This window comes from Scomber japonicus, chromosome 20 (assembly GCF_027409825.1).
Source record: "Scomber japonicus isolate fScoJap1 chromosome 20, fScoJap1.pri, whole genome shotgun sequence".
NCBI classification, from domain to species: Eukaryota; Metazoa; Chordata; class Actinopteri; order Scombriformes; family Scombridae; genus Scomber; species Scomber japonicus.
In genome coordinates, this window is record NC_070597.1 from 4,109,924 (window position 1) to 4,127,979 (window position 18,056).

Here is an 18,056-nt window from a genome sequence, read left to right on the forward strand (position 1 = left end):
TCTTCCTCCCTTCCTTCCTTGACTCGATGACAACAGGAGGGTTAATCTAGCAGTGACCTGAGATGTCGTTCTGCATTCATCTCTTTATCCTGCTGCCTTTTTTTTTTGTTTTTTTTTATTGTGCTGTGTCATCCTTTTATCTCATCTCTACTCTCTCTCTTCTTTTGTGCTTTTTGTTGCTCAGTGGTTCATCGGAGGCGTTCTGTGATGTCCGGCGATGATGTGCTACTCCAGTGCGAACTCCGCTCCAACCTGGCGACCCCACGCTGGACGCTAAACGGCAAAGATCTCCAAGGATACGGGCTGAGTTCGGGCTACCGCATCGGCACAGACGGCCTCCTGATAATCGGGGCTCGTTCTCAGCAGAGCGGGACGTACCGCTGCTTCGCCGTGGAGAACTCCGTCTCCGTTTTGGTTTATCTTTACACCGTCAGAGTGCACACAGATTCCTATTTCCCCGTCGAGCCCACAGCCACGACTAACCCCACCACGGTTTCCAGCCCGACCGTTTTCTCCACCACCAGCAGCCCCACTGAGCAGCCTCTGCCCTCCCCTCCCGCCCCGATGCCTCCGGGACCCGAATTCCAGACGTTCAGACACATGGAGGCCGTGTACATCTCCCTGGTGGCGGTCCTCGGAGGGCTGTGCCTGGTGTTGACAGTGGTGCTGCTTTACGTGAGCTTCTGCACCAGACAGGCCTCTCGGGACAGGAAGTTCTCCCAGCAGGGGCTGCAGGTCCTTGGGGCGTCTGAGAGAAAACGGAGCTCCCATTTCGAGCTTAAAACCATCTCCAGCCACTGCAACGGCCGCCAGAGTCGTCGCTCCATCTCAGTGCCGACGTTTGCAGACTTGGGCGACGGCTTTCTCCAGATAGTCCCAGGTGAGGGGCAGCTGTCTCCAGCCAGAACTCCTCCTCCAGCTCCTCCTCTTCCTATGCCGCCCCCGCTGCCCAACATGGACTACGCCAACGGGCTTTCGTCCACTCTGCCCAGCGTGCTGCGGAAGATGAACGGGAACAGCTACGTGCTACTAAGCCAGGCGGACGCCGAAGGCATGTCGCCGCTCTACCACTCCTTCACAGAGGAGCTCAACAGGATCCTGGAGAAGAGGAAACACACACAGCTGGACATGCAGCCTGACGAGAGCTCCATCTAGGACCCTCCTCTCTGTCTTTTATTGGTTATTTATTTATTTCTAACCCCAACGGTGACCCCCTGTAAGTCGTGGGAAAAACTGTTGTATCAAACGCTGCTGTTATTTACCCAGTGTCAGAGTATCTGCAGGTCCCGTCCCGAAGCCCTCATGTGACAAACGGCCCTGATGGACAAAACTAACCAGAGATCACGATTCTTCTTCTGGAGCTGTGAAAACTTTGGCCTACTTTGGACTACACTATAACATTTTCTTTTTTCAAAAATCACTCTGAATGGAGAGCTGGATAATGTTACCTCAGTGTAGATACTCTGGAGGCCAGTGAACGACGGTGGGCAGGTGGCAGAGAAAAGGATAAAGGGACATGGGTACAAAGATTAAAATCAGGCTGAACAACGTCAACGTCAAGGAGGCGATTTTTTTAAGACTGTGGAGGAGTTCAGAAAGTGTAAAATTAGCCAAAATCAGTTTTTTTGCATTATTACACCACATAGAGTTAGGTTACTGCAGGAAATACGAACACATGGCCCCTATGTGTTGGACTTTTGATGTGCAGATGTTCCTATTTGTCCCTCGTGAGCGGTTTTGACTCATCCATTTCCCCAGGACTGTTCTCCGTATCAATAACTGCCATCCATTAAATCCTCCGACAGGGCTTATGGTAATACTAGCGGATCCACCTGGTATGCATCGTCTGGCATTTGGCACCCCCGCTCTTCACTTCAAGACATTTTAAGGATTTTTATGAGCAAAAAAAAGGATTGATGGCAACATTTCCAAACAGTCAGAAACAATTCATCTCTTCATATACATCATCATCTTGGCACATCTCAACTTCTGAGTCACATCAGTGGCTAATAAAGAGACACAACCCCCTCCTCCCCCCCCCCCCAGCTCCTCACTCATATGTGCTGACCCCTTCAGTCTCTTCCTATACATGCACTTATCTATCAAACTAAAGGACTATTAAAAGACTTGTCATAACAAGCTGAAAAGGAAGCGATGTATTTATATGTAATGAGCATATGGACGGACTCAGCTGAGAGGAATCGTTGTCAAAGTGATGTTTTGAATCACTTCTTTTTTCTACAGGAAGAGATATGAATCCTGCTGCAAACTGGAATCCATTATATTGCTGCTACTAATTTAACAATTACATTTTTTGATTAATCTTTTAGTCTAAATGTCATAAAAGTAGTTTAAAAATGCAGAACATCATTTCTCACAAGTCGTCAATTTCTCCAAAGTGATTCAATTTCTAATTATACTCAAACAGAAAAAAGCTAAATTCTCACATCCTCACTTTTCAAGCCTCTCTGTCTGTAAGCCGTCAGAAAGTGAATGATCAGTATCACTTCAACAATCCGTCTCTGTTACATTACAAGAGAGCACAAATCATACATCGCAATCCATGCAAACCACTCTTTTTCCATTCTTTCCCTCCTTTTGTTCTCATGTAAATAGCAATAATTACATCTAGGGTTGCAAAGGGGTGGAAAATTTCCGGTAAATTTCCATGGGAAGTTAAGCTGGGGAATTTTGGGAATATTCCAAATTGGAAACTTTCCATGGTAAATAAGGGAATTATGGGAATTTATGGGGATTAAATGGGAATTTATGGGAATTTATGGCAACTGAGGGTAATTTAGTGGAAAGGTATCATCATTTGATTGATTAATTGGACAACAATGACGATGAAAAAAGGTGCACAAACAATTAGCTTGATGTCCCTGAGCTGTTGAAGTTATTAAATTATACAATTATTTATAATTTAATAATGAAAAAACAACTAAATGTTATTATTCTTAATGGTTTCACACACAACTCTGAAAAAATACAACAATGTGTCTGTGAAGCTACACATCCCTGACAGGATCTGTGCATGTGATGGAGGAATGCACAGTGCATGTAGGGGGCGTGGTCTCAGATAGCATAGATATTCAACTGTACTGCATGATATCTGGTTGTTTTAGTCAGCATTATGCTATAATATTATTTTACACAACTATATTTAAGTTCCCTAATAAGAACATACCTTCAGTTTAGTAAATTCCCGGTTAATTCCCATTAATTCCCGTTAATTCCCGGTTAATTCCCATTAATTCCCGTTAATTCCCATGGAAAGTTTCCAAGTTTGAAAATTCCCGTAATTTTGCAACCCTAATTACATCACTGTTGCAGCTGTTAGTAGCAATGTGTTGTGCCAGTGCCAATGGAAACACCTGTAGCAGACAGTTTGAGGTTTATCTTGCGTCGTGTCTTCATGTTGTTTTTTTAAGTCTATTAAAGACGGTCAAAGGAGCAGTCAGTCGCTTTGTGGTCAGATTGATTAAATGCACTGACGACAAAACAGACTGGCTTCACAGGCCCTGGAGGCTGAAAGGGAACACAACACACACACTGAGTATTTATTTATTTATTTATTTATACACCTAAACTCAATTCTACTCTGTCTTTGTCAGAGCCAAGGCCTATTTTTGGAAGATCATTCATTATAACCTTGTGGATTTCTCTTGAGCCATTAACCCTTTATTGGGCAAATAATTATATTTGGTAACTTCTGTAAATATCCCAAAATATCCTTCCTTCCTTCCTTTCCTCTCTCCCTGCCTTCTTTCTTCCCTTCCTCTTTTCCTTTCTCCCTCCCTCGTTCCTTATTTCCGCCTTCCTTCCTTCCTTCCTGTCCTTCCTTCCATCTGTCCTTCCTCCCTCCCTCCTTCTCTCCTCCCTTCCTTATTTCCTTCCTCCATCCCCCTTTCTTCTTTCCTTCCTTCCTTCTTTCTTCCCTTCCTCCCTCCCTCCTTCTCTCCTCCCTTCCTTCTTTCCTTCCTTCCTTTCATTCCTTCCATCTGCCCTTCCTCCCTCCCTCCTTCTCTCCTCCCTTCCTTCTTTCCTTCCTCCATCCCCCTTTCTTCTTCCTTCCTTCCTTCTTTCTTCCCTTCCTCCCTCCCTCCTTTTCTCTTTCTTTCCTCCCCCCTACCTTCCTTCCTTCCTTCTTTCCTCCGTCCTTCCTTCCTCTCTTCCTTCCTCCCTTCCTTTCAATGAGTGTCCTATAAAGGGTTAAGACTCACACCAGGCATTTTAACAACAAGTAAAAAAACATGATTCTTTTAAAGTTATGTTACAAAAGAAGAAAAATGTCTCTAGCTTTTAAAACAGCATCACATGACATGATACAGGTTTGTGTTTGTCCTCTCTGCTGTGTAAAGGTTGCCGATGGCATGTCGCCAAAGCAGAGCAAAGCAGAGGAGACCTTCACACTGAAATAACCTGCAACCTGCAAAGCATCGTCAGTGTTTACCTGACATGAGAGCAATGCCAAAACAACAGGGACCGCAGAGCTCACGCAGCGTTTCCTCGGCAAGGTGAACGGCGCTATGATTAAACAGTACATGCATAACATAGAGGGAGGCGACTGAAATGAATCTCTGAGCGGTTTGTAAACGTGTCAAGGCCGGTGGTAAATACAGATCCGTCTTCCCAGCAGCAGCAGAGTGTTGAATCAGCTTCTTGCAGCAGCAGCAGCAGCAGCAGTAGTCGTCTCTGGGGACTCGCAGCATGCATCCGTCACACAGTAACAGCAGCGTTTGGCTCGCCTCCACTAAAGAGAGGACAGGGGAGCTTCTCGTCTGCATAGATATGTGTCGTCTCTGCAGGTAGAATCAGGCACAAAAAAAAACATTTGACCTGTGTGTCCTGGTTAGCCATGCAAGAAACAGATGGTGATATAAGAGGGCATGCTGGCAGGAGCGACTTTGCAGTTGCCGTTGTTTTTTTTAGCAGTCTTCTCATCTGCCTTGTTGGTGTTTTTACTCACAGACAGGTAAATGTCCTCACCCACAGGTTTTTTTTAGCAGAGAAGATGCCTTAGATAGAAGATAAGAAACTGTTATTGAAGGCCTCTCTCTTGCTTTTATTAGGAAAAGGCAAAGATCTGCTTCAGTGTAGCCGATACAACCCTGTCCCTTTACCAAATGCAGACTGTAGATCGAGGAAGGAAAGGGAGAAAGGAGGAAAGGAAGGAAGGGAGGGAGGGAGGAAGGAAGGGAGGAAGAAGGAAGGAAAGGAAGGAGGGAGGAAGGGAGGAACAAAGAAGGAAAGGAGGCAGGGAGGAAGGAAGGGAGGAGGAAAGTCAGAGGAGGAAGGGAGGAAGGAAAGGAAGGAAGGAAGGAAAGAGGGAAGGACAGATGGAAGGAAGGTAGGAAGGACAAATGGAAGGAAGGAAAAGAACACAGAAAGGAAAGTGGGCCGGATTGCACCCCTTGGCGGGCCGGATCTGGTCCCCGGGCCGCATGTTTGACATCCCTCCTGTATATTGTTAGCATTAGCATTAGCCTTTCACTAAGAGTCTCCTCTGCCATACATCATCTCAAATCAGCCTTTAGTTTATTTGGATTCAAGGCATTGTTCATGTTAAGTTCCACCTCTCGAACTGTCAGAGATAATCATTTCACTAGATGCCGGAAAACTCTTTTTTTTTTAATGGATGGAGAAGGCTTGGCTATTTTAAACCGTCCCAATAACAGTTGTTAAAAAAATATTTCCCTCTTGGCCATGGCACAAAGCGGTGTGGTCCACTTTTAACGATACTATTTATGTTATGGTAGCTATCGAGCCACTGGCCACCTCAGTACGGATGAATCTATGACGAGGGCATTATTGGGGTCAAACGGAAAACCTCACTATATGCAGACGATGTGCTTTTATACATTTCAGATCTAGAAAAATCAATATTGGACACTTTATTGCACTTGGGGAAATATTTGATATACTGTAGTTACTGTCAAGACACTGGCCACTTCTGTAAGGATGAATCTATGACGAGGGCATTACTGGGGCCAAACAGTAAATGCCGCTATATGCTGATGATCTGCTTTAATACATTGAGATCCTACAAAATCAGTATCATATCTATCAGACACTTTATCACACTTGGGGGAATATTTGATTTGGTAGCTATCAAGTCACTGGCCACCTCTGTAAGGATGGATCCAGTATGAAAGCATTCATTATACAGTAAATGTCGCTATATGCAGACGATATGCTTTTATACATTTCAGATCCAACAAAATCAGTATCACATCTATTGGACACTTTATTGGGGAAATATTTGATATGGTAGCTATTGAGCCACTGGCCACGTCTATAAGGATGAATCCAGTATGAAGGCATTTATTATACAGAAGATCAGAGCGCCATGGTGGTCAAGTGGTTAGACCGCATGCCACACAATTGTAGCATCCCTGGTTTGAATCTGGCCAGGGATCCATGCTGCAGGTCATTCCCCTCTCTCTTTCCCAGTTTCCTGTCGGCATCTATGCCAGTTACTGTCTAAATAAAGGTTAAAAAAGCCCAAAATAAATCATTATACAGAAAATTTCATATATGCAGACGATCTGCTTTTATACATCTCAGATCCAACAAAATCAGTATCACATCTATCGGACAGTTTATCACACTTGGGGAAATATTTGATATGGTAGCTATCAAGTCACTGGCCTCCTCTGTAAGGATGGATCCAGTATGAAGGCATTTATTATACAGAAGATCAGATCTTGGTGGTCGAGTGGTTAGACCGCATGCCACATAATTGTAGCGTCCCTGGTTTTCTACATCTCAGACATTTTGGACATTTTATCGCACAAATCGTCACTATATGCAGACGATTTGCTTTTATACATTTCAGATCCAACAAGATCAGTATCATATCTATCGGACAGTTTATCACACTTGGAGAAATATTTGATATGGTAGCTATCGAGCCACTGGCCTCTTCTGTAAGGATGGATCCAGTATGAAGGCATTTATTATACTGTAAATGTCGCTATATGCAGATGATATGATTTTATACATGTCAGATCCAATAAAATCAGTATTGCATCTATCAGACACTTTTATCACACTTGGAGAAATATGTTTTGGTATAAATTAAACTCCTGCCTGTTAATGCTGCTGCCCAAACATTCCCACTCCATATCTTATTATTTAATATCCCAGCGAAGTTACATATTTAGTGTTTCTTTTTAATAGAGGTCTTTTTAATTCTTCCCCCTCATCTTGCTTATATTGAACTCTTCTTCCTCTTCTTATTCCTACTCCTTCCTTGACCTTGGTCTGGCCTACATGCAGAGGAACAGATGATAATACATCTGGACATGTTGGCAAGAGCTACTTTGCACTTTACATGTTTTCAGCTTTCTTCTTGCCGGCCCTTTTTAACCTTTCGCTTGTTCTTGTCTTAATCTTCATTCCTCTCCTCTCTCCTCTCTCTCCCTCTCTCTCTCTCTCTCTCTCTCTCTCTCTATCTCTCTCTCTCTCTCTCTCTCTCTCTATCTCTCCGCCGCCTCTGTTGTTTCTCCGTCTCATCACCTCGGCATGACAGTATCATTTATTACTCTCTTCACTCACATTCACGCTCTCTCTCAAGGACCCTGCTGAGTTTACAAATGGCCGTGATTTAATCAATTTGAGACAGTTTTCAAAGAGCAACCTCGAGTTTTGGGTTTTTTTTTTTTTTTTGTGACGGCAGGGATTAGTGAACGGGGGGATTTCTTGCATTTATTTGACAATGCAGAGATAAAAAGCTTCTCTCACATTTCTAGCTGATGTTACGCTTCATGACAGATTTATCGTTACTCGAGAAAATATAAATCTGTGCCCTTCAATGACAGTCGATAATCAGAATTAGTGACGGTTGTCTGATGAGTTCATGTGTTTAACGAGAGGTTTTGATATTTTATTTAACCTTCCTGTCGTCCTCCCGGGTCAAATTGACCCCAACTCTTTTGACTGTTCCTGCTTTCCTTCCTTCCTCCCTCTTTCTTTAATTTTTACTCCTTTCCTTCCTTCCTTCCTTCCTCCCTTCTTTACTTCCTTCCTTCCTCCTTTCCTTCCTGCCGTCCTTCTCACCTCTTTTCCTCCCTCCCTCCTTACTCCTTTCCTTCCTCATTCCTTCCTTCCTTTACCACAAGGAAGAGAGGAATATAAGGAAGGTAGGAGGTAGGGAGGAAAGACGGAAGGAGGGAGAAAGGAAAAGAGGAAGGAAGGAAAGAAGGACAGAGGGAAGAAGGGAGGGAGGAAAGAAGGAAGGGAGGGAGGAAGGAAGGAAGGAAGGGAGGAACAGTTAAAACAGATGGGGTCAATTTGACCCGGGAGGACGACAGGAAGGTTAAATCTGAGTTATAAAGTTTTAATATGTGACTTTATTGCAGTTTCTATTGAGTTCTATGTATGTGCCATGTGTTATATAAAAGTTCCCATTGTAAAGCTTCCTCATTATCAAGTTGTGGACAATCCTTAAAGCCCCCCCCCCCCCCCCCCCCCCTCACCCCCATCCCCCACCCCAATCCAAAAATAATGTGTTTAGCTTATTTTGGATGTTTGAGCTTCACTGTGCAGAATGACAGAAGTGCAGAAAGTCTGTTTTCACATATGTCTGCTGAGAAGAGGAAAGTTTCTCCACACTCACTAAAAAACATCAGAGTTTAAGGCGTCGTAGTACATTTGATCACAACTCGCTCGGAGCTAATCGTGACCCAGTATTCAACCCACACAAGAGCGGAAGACTGACATGCACTAAAAATTGACTTTTCTTTGTCATCTTGTGTCTTGCATATATTAGGGTCTGACTGATACTGGATTTTAAACATTAAACATGTTGAAAGCTTAACCTTCCTGTCGTCCTCCCGGGTGAAATTGACCCGGTCTGTTCTGGCTCTTCCTTCCTTCCTTCCTTCCTTCCTTCCTCCCTCCCTCCTTCTCCCTTTCTTTCCTTCCTCTCTTTCCTCCCTTCCTTCTTTCCTTCCTCCATCCCCCTATCTTCCTTCCTTCTGTCCTGCCTTCCTCCCTCCCTCCTTCACTCTTTCTTTCCTCCCCCTCCCTCCCTCCCTTCCTTCTTTCCTTCCTTCCTATCTCCCTCTGTCCTTCCTCCCTTCCTTCTTTCTTTTCCTCCCTTCCTTCCTCCCTCCTTTCCATCCTTCCTTCCTTCCCTCCTGCCTTCCTTCCTTCCGTCCTTCTTTCCTTCCTTCCTTCCTCCCTGCTTCAGTCTTTCTTTCCTCCCCCTACCTTCCTTCTTTCCTTCCTATCTCCCTCTGTCCTTCCTTCCTTTCCTTTCCTTCCTCCTTTCCTTCCTCCCTTCCTTCCTCCCTCCTGTCCTTCCTTCCTTCTTTCCTCCCCCTACCTTCCTCCCTTCCTCCTTTCCTTCCTATCTCCCTCCGTCCTTCCTTCCTCCCTTCTTTCCTTCCTCCCTCCTGTCCTCCCTTCCTTCCTCCCTCCTTTCCATCCTTCGTCCTCCCTTCCTCCCTTCCTTCCTTCATTCTTCCTTCCTTCCTTGACTCGAGGACAACAGGAGGGTTAATCTAAGTCACCAACCACTACTCTGCTTCTGCTGCTGCTGCTTCACTCTCACTGTTGGACCGTGTGTTTCCTGTACGCTGGACTATGAACATGTTGGCCGCAAACCCACAGAGAAGCACTTCCTGCTGTATCACTATGCAAGATACAACATATATATATATATCATTGTAGAAGTAGATGAATCTTCAGGGTGTTGGCCAAAGAAAGAGGTGTAAAGATTTCACAACTTGCACTGTTTTATATATGTGAGTACTTATTATTAGAAGGTGTGTTATAATAATAATATCATCCTTTTGTAAACTGTGACATCATCATTATTGTTTTTCTATATGATCATTTTAATGTAGATAATGAGCTCATGTGTGGTAGGATAGTTCATTTAACTTCAACTGGCTTTTCTGCAGATATATAAAAAAAAAGAAAAAAAACACACACAGGAAAGGAGGAAGGAAGGAAAGGAGGGAGAGAGGGAGGAAAGGAGGAAGGAAGGAAGGAAGGAAAGGAGTAAGTAGGGAGGGAGGAAGGAAGTAAGGAGAGAAGGAAGGAAGGAAGGAGGGGGAGAGGGAGGAAGGAAGGAAAGAAGGACAGAAGGAAAGAAAGGAGTAAGGAGGGAGGGAGGAAAGGAGGAAGGAAGGAAGGAAGGAAAGGAGTAAGGAGGGAGGGAGGAAAGGATGAAGGAAGGAAGGAAGGAAAGGAGGGAGAGAGGGAGGAAAGGAGGAAGGAAAGAAGAAGGAAGGAAAGAAAGGAATGAAGGAAGGAAGGAAAGGAGGGAGAGAGGGAGGATAGGAGGGTGGGAGGAAGGAAGGAAAGAAGAAGGAAAGAAGGAGGAGGGAGCAAAGAAAGAGGGAAGAAGGAAGGAAAGAAGGCAAAGTCAAAAGAGAGACGGGGTCAATTTGACCCGTGAGGACGACAGGACGGTTAAAATGCAACCTCATCTTCTTCTTCTTCTCTCATAATGTGATTTCTGTTTTATTTGGAGGGAAAGAAAAAAAAACACACTTTGCATTCATGTTCAGCTTGGAGAAGGAGGAGGAGGAGGGAGGAGGAGGAGGAGGAAGGAGGAGGGGGGGGGGTTAGTGTCAACAGGCCCGAGGGGACGACAGGAAATTACATGCAAAACATGTTCACACTGAATCCAGTTCTCAAGACGCACCGTTGTGAGAGTCTGTTGTTGTTTTTTTAATCTCGTGGCGAGCTACAAGGCCGCTGCCGCCCCTCACCGCCGCCATCGTCATCCTCGCTCCGCTGGGAAATGACGGATCCCACATGGTGCCGCACTCATTTACATGTGAGCAGTGAGTTAGCTGTAGCACACAAGCTAATTTAACCCTCCTGTCGTCCTCCTGGGTCAAATTGACCCCGCATGTTTTGACTGTTCCTTCCTTCCTTCCTGGCCTTCCTCCCTCCCCTCCTACCTTCCTTCCTCCCTCCTTCCTTCTTTCCTCCCTCCCTCCTACCTTCCTTCCTTCCTTCGTGTCCTCCCTCTCTCCCTTCCTTCCCTCCTTCCTTCTTTCCTCCCTCCCTCCTACCTACCTTCCTTCTTTCCTCCCTCTCTCCCTTCCTTCTCTCCTTCCTTCTTTCCCCCCTCCCTCCTACCTCCCTCCCACCTTCCCTCCTTCCTTCTTTCCCCTCCCTCCTACCTACCTTCCTTCCCTCCTTCCTTCTTTCCTCCCTTCCTTCCTTCCTTCCTTTGTTCCTCCCTCCCTCCCCCCTCCTCCCTTCCTTCCCTCCTTCCTTCTTTCCCCCCTCCCTCCTACCTACCTTCCTTCTTTCCCCCCTCCCTCCTACCTTCCTTCCCTCCTTCCTCCCTCCCTCCTACCTTCCTTCCTCCCTCCTACCTTCCTTCCCTCCCTCCTACCTTCCTTCCTTCCTTTGTTTGCTCCCCCCCCCCCTCCTTTCTTTCCTTCTTCCTCCCTTCCTAACTTCCTTCCTTGACTCGAGGACAGTAAGAGGAGGTTTAAGGGAGGGAGGGGAGGATGAAATGACCATTTTTCATGAGAGCAGGTACTAGGCTGTAACTTAGCAACAACAGCATCTTTATTTAGAGCCTTTAATGTCCCAGTGTGGATCAAGCTGTGCCAGTTCCCATTTGGGGAAAGAGAGAGCACAGTGACTCTGACATGTGTAATTGGTGCCGTGGATAAATACAGGAAGTGAGCTTGAGATGGAAGTACAACAGAGGCGTCCTTATAATAATAATATTTTCATGGCTTTTGTAAAAGAAGCAACCACGATGTCTCCTTTCTCCTACAATTTTTGGGGATATAGAAGTTTTACAGCTCATTTAAACCCCCCAGTAAGAAGCTCTGCCATGCTTAACCCTCCTGTTGTGAGGAAGGAAGGAAGAAAAGAAAGGAGTAAGGAGGGAGGGAGAAGGAAGGAAGGAAGGAAGGAAGGAAGGAAGGAAAGGAGGGAGAGAGGGAGGAAAGGAGGAAGGAAGGAAAGGAGGGAGAGAGGGAGGAAAGGAGGAAGGAAGGAAGGAAAGGAGGAAGGAGGGAGGGAGGAAGGAAAGAAGAAGGAAGGAAAGGAGGGAGAGAGGGAGGAAGGAAAGAAGAAGGAAGGAAGGAAAAGAGTAAGGAGGAAAAGAGAAAGGAAGTAAGGAGAGAAGGAAGGAAGGAGTAAGGAGGGAGGAAGGAAGGAGGGAGAGAGGGAGGAAAGGAGGAAGGAAGGAAGGAAGTAAGGAAAGAAAGGAGTAAGGAGGGAGAGAGGAAGGAAGGAAAGGAGTGAGGAGGGAGGAAGGAAGGAAGGAAATGAGTAAGGAGGGAGGGAGGGAGGAAAGAAGGAAGGAAGGAAAAGAGGAAGGAAGGAAGGAAAGGAGTAAGGAGGGAGGGAGGAAGGAAAGGAGGAGGGAGCAAAGAAAGAGGGGAGAAGGGGAAGAAGGAAGGAAGGAAAAATTAAAGAAAGAGGGAAGAAGGAAGGAAAGAAGGAACAGTCAAAAAAGAGACGGTGTCAATTTGACCCTGGAGGACGACAGGACGGTTAAAATGCAACCTCTTCTTCTTCTTCTTCTCTCATAATGTGATTTATTTTTTATTTGGAGGGAAAGAAAACGAGTGAAACTGGAAGCAGTGTCCCGCCACAGAGCTCTGCAGTCATCTCACGCTCTAATTCATACATTTTCATATCTAACCTGAGTTTATATATACGGCAGCGGACCGGTACCGACAGAATTGAGCTTCTTTTACTGGTTTCTCTGCTGGACCTCTAACTTTGCATTCATCTACTGACTAATGCTTACCTCTACTTATCTCTATTTTTATTGATGGGTGACTTTTGGATGGAGAGAGAGGTCAACCGGCATTTTGCATCAAGTTGTTTTGCCAACATCCGCCTTGTTGATTCTTCCCTTCCACCTTCCTTCCATCCTTCCTTCCTTTCTTCCTTCCTAACTTCCTTCCATCCTTCCTTACTCCCTCCTTTCCTTCCTTCTTCCCTTCCACCTTCCTTCCATCCTTCCTAACTTCCTTCCATCCTTCCTTACTCCCTCCTTTCCTTCCTTCTCCCTCTCTCCGTCCCTGCCTCCCTCCTTCCCTTCCACCTTCCCTCCATCCCTCCTTCCTTCCTTCCTTCCTTTCTTCCTAACTTCCTTCTATCCTTCCTTCTTCCCTTCCACCTTCCTTCCATCCTTCCTTCCTTTCTTCCTTCCTTCCTTCCTTTCTTCCTAACTTCCTCCTTTCCTTCCTTCCTCCCTCCTTTCCTTCCTTCTTCCCTTCCACCTTCCTTCCATCCTTCCTTCCTTTCTTCCTAACTTCCTTCCATCCTTCCTTACTCCCTCCTTTCCTTCCTTCTCCCTCTCTCCGTCCCTGCCTCCCTCCTTCCCTTCCACCTTCCCTCCATCCCTCCTTCCTTCCTTCCTTCCTTTCTTCCTAACTTCCTCCTTTCCTTCCTTCCTCCCTCCTTTCCTTCCTTCTTCCCTTCCACCTTCCTTCCATCCTTCCTTCCTTCCTAACTTCCTTCCTTCCTTCCATCCTTCCTTACTCCCTCCTTTCCTTCCTTCCTTACTCCCTCCTTTCCTTCCTTCTCCCTCTCTCCGTCCCTGCCTCCCTCCTTTCCTTCCTTCTTCCCTTCCACCTTCCTTCCATCCTTCCTTACTCCTTCCTTTCCTTCCTTCTCTCTTCTCCAAGGTATTAACATTAACATTTGTCATAACTCCATCTAGGACATTTCTATACATAAATGGAAGCACTGTGGCAGTAGTAATGCAATATTTAGAAAATGTACTCTTGTACTCTTGATACTCAAGTACTTTTAAAAGCTAAGTAGACATCTGACCGTAGTACTTTTACTTGTACTTGAGTAAAATTTAGCAAGGGGTATCTGTACTTTTACTCAAGTAAGGAAGCTGTGTACTCTGTCCGCCTCTGCTCTTACAGCTGATACAGAGGACGACTCTCTCTCTCTCTCTCTCTCTCTCTCTCTCTCCGCACCGAAGGTTAAGATCCGTCCCTCCAGCTATCAAACAACCATCTGTCATGTTCAGTCAAGCTCTCGGGATCATTTTAAGGTTGTGACAGCGAGGAAACCTTCAAACCCTCAAACCTTCAAACCTTATCAGTATTAAACAGTTTAAAACCTGTACATCCCTCCCTCCCTCCCTCCTCCTCCTCCTCCTCCTCTCTCCGTGTCATACTAATAAAACTACAAGGTGTACATTTAACATCTGATATCTTGTCGTGAAGTGTTTTTTCTTCCCTCTGACAAGCTGTTCAAATCTAAATTTAAAAACACCCCAAAAAAAAACATGTTTGCTTTTTTTTTCTTTTTATTTCACGTAGCCGTCCGTCTGATATCTGATGAGCAGCGCTGCACTTGAACTTGAACATGAATCTTCAAACAACCTTGAGATTATAAAAACAGTTATCTGCTTTTCTTTTTTTTTTTTTTTTTTTGTATGCCAGCTGACGAAGCCTCTGGTGTATTCATGTTTTTTTTTTGTAATGTGACATTCAGAGCTGCCACCGTCACACAGAAGTAGAGCTCAGTAGAAAATATTCAGATATCCAGTCAGTAAAGGGACATTTCAAACCTAAATGCTGTAAAAAAACAAACATGATATATGATTTGATTTAAATCACTTTAACAGCGTCACAAAAAAGGACACATCTTGCTAAAGTGATTCATATTAACCCTTTATAGGACACTCATTGAAAGGAAGGAAGGAAGGAAGGAAGGAAGGATGGAAGGAAAGGAAGGAAGGAAGGAGGGAGGAAGGAAAGGAAGGAAGGACGGAGGAAAGATGGAAGGAAGGAAGGTAGGGGGGAGAAAAGAAAGAGAGAAGGAGGGAGGGAGGAAGGGAAGAAGGAGGAAGGGAGGAAGAACAGATGAAAGGAAGGAAAGGAAGGAAGGAAGGACGGAGGAAGGAAGGGGGGAGGAAGGACAGATGGATGGAAGGAAAGGAAGGAAGGATGGAGGAAATAAGGAACGAGGGAGGGAGAAAGGAAAAGAGGAAGGGAAGAAAGAAGGCAGGGAGGAAGGAAAGGAAGGAAGGAAGGAAGGATATTTTGGGATATTTACAGAAGTTACCAAATATAATGCCCAATAAAGGGTTAAGCAGTGATTCTCTATTCTCTATGGTCCAGTCTTTACTCTGAGCTCTGACTCTGTGGTCTGATGGGGCCGATGGACGGGGGCCGGTTGGTGAAAGGGTGCCACTGGCCCTGGATGCTGGGGTTGTCCGTGTGGAAGGGTTTCCGGATGCGGATGATGTCCAGGCCGGACTGATTGGTCAGCTTGGTGAGAAGCTCTGAGACCTGCTGAGACGTTTTACTCGTGACGATCTCTTCCCTCACGTTACCGTTCACTGCAGGAAGGAGAGGGGGGGGGAAAGGACAGTTAATAAAGTGAAAGAGGAGCAGGATATTTTATTTGGAGTGTCAACAAGTCATTTAACTGACGTAGAGGCATTTCATTCCTATCTGAAACAATACAGGCCTCAAAAGTGTTACAGTGCCCCCTGCAGTATCTACAAGGAATTACAGATATCGCCTCAATGCTTCTTTATTCTAATGCAGGGGAGTCAAACTCATTTTCATTCAAGGGCCACATACAGACTGATTTGATCTCATGTGGGCCGGATCATTAAAAAGATGGAGGGAGGGAGGGAAGGAAGGAAGGAAGGAAGGAAAGACAGACAGACAAAAGGAAGGAGGGAAGAAAGGTAGGAAAGAGAGATAATGAAGGATGGACAGACAGACGGAAGGAAGGAAGGAAAGAAGGAAGGACAGACAGAAGGGAGGGAGGAAGGAAGGAGGGAAGGACAGACAGAAGGACAGACGGAAGGAAGGAAGGAAAGAAGGAAGGACAGACAGAAGGGAGGGAGGAAGGAAGGAAGGAAGGACAGACAGAGGGGAAGAAGGAAGGAAGGAAGGACAGACAAAAGGGAGGGAAGGAGGGAGGAAGGAAGGAAGGACAGACAGAAGGGAAGGAGGAAGGAAGGAAGAACAGAAAGAAGAAAGGGAGGAAGGACAGATGTAAGGAAGGACAGAAGGAAGAAAGGAAGGAAAAAGGGAAGGTAGGAATGAAGGACAAGAACACAGGATGGCAAGTGGGCCTGATCACACCCCTTGGCAGGCCGAACCTGGCCCCCGGGCCGCATGTTTGACACCCCTGTTCTAATCCAATTGTATTTGTATAGCACTCCTGGATAGAGTCATTTAAAAAAAAAAAAAAAAAATCTAAATAAAACAATAATCTGAAACTGAAAGACGTTAAATTAAGACAAAAGCAGCAGATCCTCATAACTTAGAAGCTGCAGATATGAAAATGAAATGCAAGTTTTTTCTTTTACTAACTGATTAATTAACTAATAGTTTCAGCTCTGAGACTAAAGTGTCCAATAATACATTAATATTTGCTTCGAGTTCTTTAAAAAGGAGATTTCTCTGCTTATAAACTCAACAAAAACTAATTGAACTCAAATAATGATCTCTGGAACATATTACACTCACAGCACCTGTAAAATAAAGTGTTTGTTCTATACAGTGAAATATGTAATACAACAAAGAGTTAAATCCAGGTTTCATCAGGGTCATAAATACTTACAGTACTCTGCGACTATTTTGGGGATCCTGCAGGACTGAGGAGACACGTACACAACAGTTGCTGGGTTCTTCTTGGCGTAATCCACGACCCCCTCCTCAATAAAGTCCCTGAAGAAAAGAAGAAGAAGACAACGATGGTGAAGTTAGTGAGTGTTGTTTGGATTGAAAGGTAATAAATACAACACCTGTTATTCTCTAGCATGGTTACTACAGTAGTAGTAGTAGTAGTTGTTATAGTACTAGAAGTATGAAGTACTAGTAGTAAAAGTAGTAGTAGTAGTGGTGATGATAGTAGTAGTAACAGCAGTAGTAGTAGTAGTGGTGGTAGTAGTAGTAGTAATAGTAGTGGTGATGTTAGTAGTAGTAGTAACAGTAGTAGTAGTTGTTACAGTACTTGTAGTAGAAGTAGTAGTAGAAGTAGAAGTAGTAGTAATAGTAGCAGTAGTGGTGGTGGTAGTAGTAGTAGTTGTTACAGTACTTGTAGTAATACTTGTAATAGTAGTAGTAGTGCTTTTTGTAGTAGTAGTAGTTGTCATAGTGGTAGTAGTAACAGTAGTAGTAGTAGTAGTAGTCATAGTGGTAGTAGTATTTGTAGTAGTAGTAGTAGTAGCAGTGGTTACAGTACTTGTAGTAGTACTTGTAATAGTACTAGTAGTAGCAGTAGTATTTATTGCAGTATCAGTCATTTAGCATCACACTAACGTTGAAACATAGACGATGAAGATTTGACTCATTTAGACGCTGAAGCTTCAAGTTAGCTTCAGATTAACCCTTTAAATACATGTTTACACAGAAGGAGGACTGTGTGTTTAGTTCATCACATAGTAAACATGATGAATGGATCTAATAGTCAGTAGTAGTACTAACAGGAGGAATGGTATTACTCCTGTCTCTGCCCTCATTATGGCTCCTGACTGCTGCTTTAAACCGGTAACTCTCTCCTTTAAAGCACGCAGTGTGTTTGTTACTATCATTTCTATCTCTGTACCTGATTCCTAAGGAGCTCTGAGCGTTTTTAGAGAAGATGATGGAGATCCTCTTCAGCTGGCAGACATAGCGACCGACCCCATTCTGAAGGACGCTCTGAAGGAAGCGGCTCTGCGTCCCCCTAGACGTCATCTTATATACCCAACGGTTAGCTAGCGGTTACCCAACGGTTACCTAGCGACGCGTTTAACGTTAGAACTGTTGGGACCAAAAAAGCAACTGATAAACCGTTAAAAACGTTAAATAACAAACAGCAGCAGAGAGGGCAACGGAAACACGGGTATGTTAGTGACAACTAGGTCCGTCTGAAATATGTTCCGGAGTGAAACACATCACTGACAGACCGTTTAAACCGAGTTCAGACTGTAGAATAATATAACCGTTTAAACCGTAAAATAAAGCCACCATTAGCATGACACACTTATTTGTGTGTGTATATTTTGTGGAAATCGTTTAAACTGTATCAAAATGGAAGATTAAAATGTCCCACACTAGTAAATCCCCACGGTAGTAATAATTAGT

At 44.6% G+C, this 18,056-nt stretch overlaps 2 protein-coding genes across 2 annotated transcripts in view; one reads left to right on the plus strand and one right to left on the minus strand.

Moving 5' to 3' along the window:
* Positions 1 to 2,568, plus strand: part of LOC128381441 (semaphorin-4G-like) — a 24,021-nt gene extending 21,453 nt beyond the window's left edge. Inside the window, exon 7 of the mRNA XM_053341456.1 lies at positions 185 to 2,568. Within this exon, the coding sequence (XP_053197431.1) occupies positions 185 to 1,155 (971 nt within the window). The 3' untranslated portion in view covers positions 1,156 to 2,568. The remainder of the gene's footprint in view (positions 1 to 184) is intronic.
* Positions 2,569 to 14,929: 12,361 nt separating this feature from the next.
* Positions 14,930 to 17,824, minus strand: mrpl43 (mitochondrial ribosomal protein L43). The gene is made up of 3 exons (XM_053341496.1): positions 17,536 to 17,824; positions 16,549 to 16,655; positions 14,930 to 15,307 (listed from the first exon to the last, which is right to left on the minus strand). Exons 1-3 carry the CDS (start codon positions 17,664 to 17,666, stop codon positions 15,090 to 15,092), a joined length of 456 nt encoding a protein of 151 aa, XP_053197471.1. The 5' UTR covers positions 17,667 to 17,824; the 3' UTR covers positions 14,930 to 15,089.
* Positions 17,825 to 18,056: the final 232 nt, after the last annotated feature.